This window comes from Nicotiana attenuata, unplaced genomic scaffold (genome assembly GCF_001879085.1).
Source record: "Nicotiana attenuata strain UT unplaced genomic scaffold, NIATTr2, whole genome shotgun sequence".
In the NCBI taxonomy this organism is placed as follows: Eukaryota; Viridiplantae; Streptophyta; class Magnoliopsida; order Solanales; family Solanaceae; genus Nicotiana; species Nicotiana attenuata.
Genome location: NW_017673040.1, coordinates 114,828 through 120,468, shown reverse-complemented (window position 1 = coordinate 120,468; position 5,641 = coordinate 114,828). Strand labels below are relative to the sequence as shown.

Genomic DNA, 5,641 nt, shown 5'->3' with positions numbered 1-5,641 from the left:
AAGATTTGTAGAAGTTTTAGCCGTTTTTAATTTGTGAAAACAGAAAATAAAGCATCTACAATCAGAATACAAATAATCTACAATTTATCTACAATTTCTGCAATATGTCTTCTTCTTCTTCTTCTTCTTCGAGTTTCAATCTGAATTTCAGTCCAAACTAAGTCTAATCTTCACCAAAACCCCTCAAAATTAAGATATAAACTCCAAACCATATTCCCGATTATTTTCAACAACACCCAATCCAAACAAATAATGATTTTTGAAAACCCAAATTTGAATTCAAAGCTTTCAAGCTTTTTAGTGGCTATCAATGGTGGAAAATATCTGGAAGAATATTTACTTCCATAATTGTAGCGAGCCTAATAGTAATATCTGGAAAAATATGATTTGATCTGATTTACGCCAAATCTTTTTAGAATATTCTGTTCCTCACTTTTAGCTCGACAAATTAGGAAGATTCAGCTACTATTAATTAGTATTTAATGATTGGTATAATAACTGCAGAAAAAATATGGACAGGGCGAGTAAATTAGAAACTATGCACATTTTTAATAATAATGTTTCATATATGATATATGAAAGAAAAAATCTCCATAGATTATACTTCTTCAACTTTTGAGGGTACCCTAAGACTATGGCCATCATCACATCTTTTTATAGTACTATGCTGCTGATTGTCATCTCTGTTGTGTTTTGGATGAAACAAAAGCACCATCTCTCTCTCTATTCGATGAAACTCTCTTTAGGTTTCTTTGATTGCTTTATCTATCACTAATATATTACAAGAAATATCAATAGTGATTAAAAAGTTAAAATGATAAAGGAAATATTCAAATTCTATATTTGCTCTTTTTATAGCTCAGGAACAAATGTTATACACCCAATCAAATATTGGATAAAAAATAATGTCAGCAAAATTAATACCAACATAATTAATGTGAGTATTACATATCAGCATTACTAATATAGTACATTCAGCGCTGTTCTTGTACCTCCTGCCAAAGGACCCTAACAGTGGTTTCATGTTAAATCCGTGTCATATGACTGCAATGATTTGTGCTAGGTGGACTAAAACTGCTCAAAGCTTAGGAAAGTTTAAACGTAAGAGAGATTTTAGCTAAAAACTCTTCACATTTCCTTCACAAAAATTGTGCGATCATCCCAAATCTGAATGACAATACTCAAGGCTGCTTCACCGGTTGCCGGCGATCTCACCGCTTCTTCGGGCGGCGAAGTGATCGCCGACAAGGAAGACGTTCTAAGTGAAATTCTCCTCCGATTACCCACAAAATATCTTCTCCAATGCTGCTGCGTCTCCAAACACTGGCACTCTCTCATCTCCGCTCCTCATTTCCGCCGCCGTCACTGCCGCCGCCACGCCTCCACTTCCACCGCCACTGGTCTCTTGTTGTTCCGTACATTCTCCTTCAAACATCTTATGGACCACCTCGTATACTTCCCAAATAATTCCAACGACAAAAATTGTTATTCTAGAACCATCCCTTCTTCCATTCGTAGGTTTCATTACCCTTTAGCCTTTTCAGGTTTTCATCACCTTCATTCTTGTAATGGGTTGTTGTGTTTTGGACTTTTGTTGGCTCCTTGTGAATGTAACCTTTATGTTTATAACCCATGTACATGCTCTTATGCTTCTCTTTCACTGCCTAAAAAATTTAGCCTCTCTACTATTAAAGCTATAAATTTAGCATTTGATCCGTCAAGATCCGAGTTTTATAGAATTATTTGCATATATGCTTATAATTCTGAAAATGACAATGACCCTTTTGGGGATCACGTGTATAAAATCTTGATTTATGCTTCAGAAAGTGGTACATGGAAGGATACAGGAAAGGGTTTTAGTGATAAATATGATTACTTGTTGAAAAGGGGTGTGTTTTCGCGAGGTTGTATTCATTGGGTTGGCGAGAACAAGCCTTTTCTAGCATTTGATGTCGAGAATGAGAGGTTTAGGACAATGCCTAGTACTAGTGTTCCTGAAAATGGGAGAAAGATTTGTTATTTTGGCGATTGGGGCGGGCGCCTCCATGTTATTCAGGAATGTGATGGTGGAGCAGCTTCACTGGTGGATGTAATGGAGTTGCAGAAAGACTATTCCGGGTGGTCGTTGAAGTATCGCATTGATATTGGTTATCTTGGTAGGGGAATTGGAGGTAATGCTGATGGTATTAAGGTTGATGTACTTTGTTTGGTCGAGGCAAATGGAGAAGGGAAGACTATGCTTATAGTATCAGCTCAAGGCAGAATTTTATCCTACGATATTGTTGACAGGACATTTGAGGAAGTATGTAATGTCTCAAACTTTGCTTCTGTCAAGCAGGATCCCTTAGAGTACAAGTATAAATGGGGTCAAGCCTTTCAACACTTTGAGACCCTTGCTTGTGTCTAAGATTGCATGCATTGTTTCAATCTCACTACTTGGCACTACTTAAGTGTAATGTACTGAAGCAAGGAATCATGATTTTCTATAGCCAATTTTAATATGTAGTTTGTACTTCGGGAAGCTAATTCTGCTCTGACGTTGTCGTAGTAGTATGTCAAAGTTCCTATCTAGTAAATGTAATTGGTGAAACTCTGATGGTTTGTTTCTCATCCTCTGCTTACGTTCTTGTCTAGTTTGCAAGTAGAGGCGGTGATCATATGTGTAATCTACTACTGAAGACAGAATGAATGAGAAATACCTGTTATGACACCTGTTTATGATGATCATATGTTAGCTTCAAGTATTAAGCTTACAATGGGATTAGTAATTTCGGAAGAAGTTCAATTTGAAACTCTAACAATTTGGAATTGGAAAGAAGCAGTATGAATGAGAGGGACATGCCTCATTCTGGATAATTAAGAGTGTATTAAAATGGCTAATGTTGCAACGTCATTGGGTAGATTTATCATTCAGCTCAAATTATCCTAACAGCATTCTCATTAAATTTATTTCGCTTAGGAGATGATGAGTAGAGATCTTCACGTATAATCTTTTTTTGTTTTTGTTTTTTTTTGAGATAATTGAGAAGGCTTCTTCTGGTATTTACTTTTGCTGCTCATCCTCTGGTAATTTTTATTTTAAATCCAATAGGTATCAAGTGTTGCGACTTTATTTAATAATGACTGATCTTTTACCCAATGGAAAAGAAAGGTCCGCGGCAAAGCTTTCCCCTCTCTCCATATCTCTTTGACCCAATGGAAACTAATTTGATGCCTCTAGAAGAAGCACAATAAGTTGTATGTAAATGCATAACAAAGAATGTAAAACCCAAAGAGGAGAATGAAATGCATCTGAGATCTTTGGCAGAAATAAGAATTTATTGATGATGAGTGCTTATAGTTAAGCGAAAAGATCTAAAGTCTGAGGCAAGATTCAAGAAACAACATGGTCCAGCATTTCAGGAGAGCACCAGCAGAGAATTGAATCCATTTCGTATGGAAGACAGGATAAGAGGACACTTGCTTGGTTTCTTTCCTTGTAGGGATAGTGTAAATGACACATACAGCTAAAACAAAACAGTAAATGTTGCTGCAAAATTACTATCAGAATGCTAACTCTTTCATTACCAAAAAGAAGTAATAATGGAATTGCGGAAAGGAAATAAAAAAACAGAACGTATAACATGTCAGCCTTTGCACAACCCTCAGGGGTTGGCCTGGTGGCAATTGACTTGAGCCTTGGGGTATGCTCCCTTTCAAGGTATCAAGTTCGAAACCCACTGGGTGCAAACAATTTCTGAGGGCCATCGGACTGGGTAAAACCTGAATTAACCGTGGTGCACTTGCGGGAAACTCCTTGCCGAGGGCCTGTGCACCCCCGGGATTAGTCGGGGCTCATAGAGACTCGGACACCCGGTGCAAAGCAAAAAAAAAAAAACATGTCAGCCTTTGCACAATTACTGAATTAGTTTCTTAGAAAGATTGAGCATAATTATTTTCTACGAAAGATCAAGCAGTGCGCTTTCTTCCTCTTAACTTCTCTAGAATCCAACTGGAAAATGGTTGGTAACTTATGAAACCCAGAATAAAGGCAAAGAAGAAGGAAAGGAGAAGAAAACAAGTAGTAAGAAAATACCAATGGAAAGCTAAAGAGACAGGAATAGCTTGAGAAGCTGAGATATTGCGTCTTAGGCTGGACCTTATTATACAATGAAACTAACACTCCCCCTCAAGCTGGTGCATATAAATCATATGTACCGCGCTTGTTACATATATAGCTAATACGAGGACCAATGAGGGACTTGGTGAAAATATCAGCAAGCTGATCATTCGACTTCACAAATTTTGTAGCAATATCTCCCGAGAGTATCTTTTCTCTGACAAAGTGACAGTCAATCTCGATGTGTTTAGTTCTCTCATGGAACACTGGATTTGACGCAATATGAAGAGCAGCTTGATTATCACACACAAGTCACATCTGACTAATATCACCAAATTTCAACTCCTTGAGCAACTGTTTGATCCAAATTAGCTCACATGTGGCCATAGCCGATATTCTGCTTCTGCACTAGACCGAGCAACCACATTCTGTTTCTTGCTCTTCCAAGACACCAAATTTCCTCCTACTAAGACACAAGATCCAGCCGTAGAACGTCTATCAGAAGGTGATCCTGCCCAATCAACATCTGAGTATCCAACGATCTGCTCATGGCCTCGATCCTCAAACAATAAGCCTTTGCCTGGAGCTGATTTTATATACCGAAGAATGCGGACAACTGCATCCCAATGACTATCACAGGGAGAATCCATAAACTGACTCACAACACTCACAGGAAAGGAAATGTCAGGTCTAGTCACTGTGAGGTAATTTAATTTACCAACCAACCGCCTATATCTTGCAGGATCACTAAGAGGCTCCCCCTGTCCTGGCAAAAGTTTAGAATTCGAATCCATCGGAGTGTCAGCAGGTCTACAACCTGTCATTCCTGTCTCCTCAAGAATATCTAAGGCATACTTCCGTTGTGAGATCACAATATCTGAGCTAGACTGAGCGACCTCAATACCCAGAAAATACTTTAATCTGCCCAGATCCTTAGTCTGAAAGTGCTGAAAGAGATGTTGCTTCAACTTACTAATACCATCCTGATCATTGCCGGTAATAACGATATCGTCAACATAAACGACCAGATAAATACAGAGATTTGAAGTAGAATGTCGATAAAATACAAAGTAGTGATCAGCTTCACTACGAGTCATGCCAAACTCCTGAATAACTGTGCTGAACTTACCAAACCAGGCTCGAGGAGACTGCTTTAGACCATAGAGGGACCGGGGCAACCAACGACTACAAGGGCCCACTACGGACTCCCCCCGTCGAAGCCAAACAAAAACCTGAGCAACAAAACCAGGTGGTTGCTCCATATAAACCTCATCCTCAAGGTCACCGTGAAGAAAAGCATTCTTAATGTCCAACTGATAGAGAGGCCAATGGCAAACAGCAGCCATGGATAGAAAAAGACGGACTGATGCAATTTTAGCCACGGGAGAGAAAGTATCACTGTAATCGAGTCCAAATATCTAAATATATCCTTTGGCAACAAGACGAGCCTTAAGTCGATCAACCTGGAACCAACTTTGACTGCATACACCCAACGACAACCAACAGTCGATTTACCTGAAGGAAGAGGAACAAGCTCCCAAG

At 38.8% G+C, this 5,641-nt stretch overlaps 1 protein-coding gene across 1 annotated transcript; it reads left to right on the top strand.

The window, feature by feature from the left end:
* Window positions 1-1,014: 1,014 nt before the first annotated feature.
* LOC109215265 (F-box protein At5g07610-like) lies at window positions 1,015-2,733 on the top strand. Its single transcript, XM_019379298.1, has one exon. The coding sequence runs from the start codon at window positions 1,172-1,174 to the stop codon at window positions 2,405-2,407; it is 1,236 nt and encodes a 411-aa protein (XP_019234843.1). The 5' UTR covers window positions 1,015-1,171; the 3' UTR covers window positions 2,408-2,733.
* The last annotated feature ends 2,908 nt before the right edge of the window (window positions 2,734-5,641 follow it).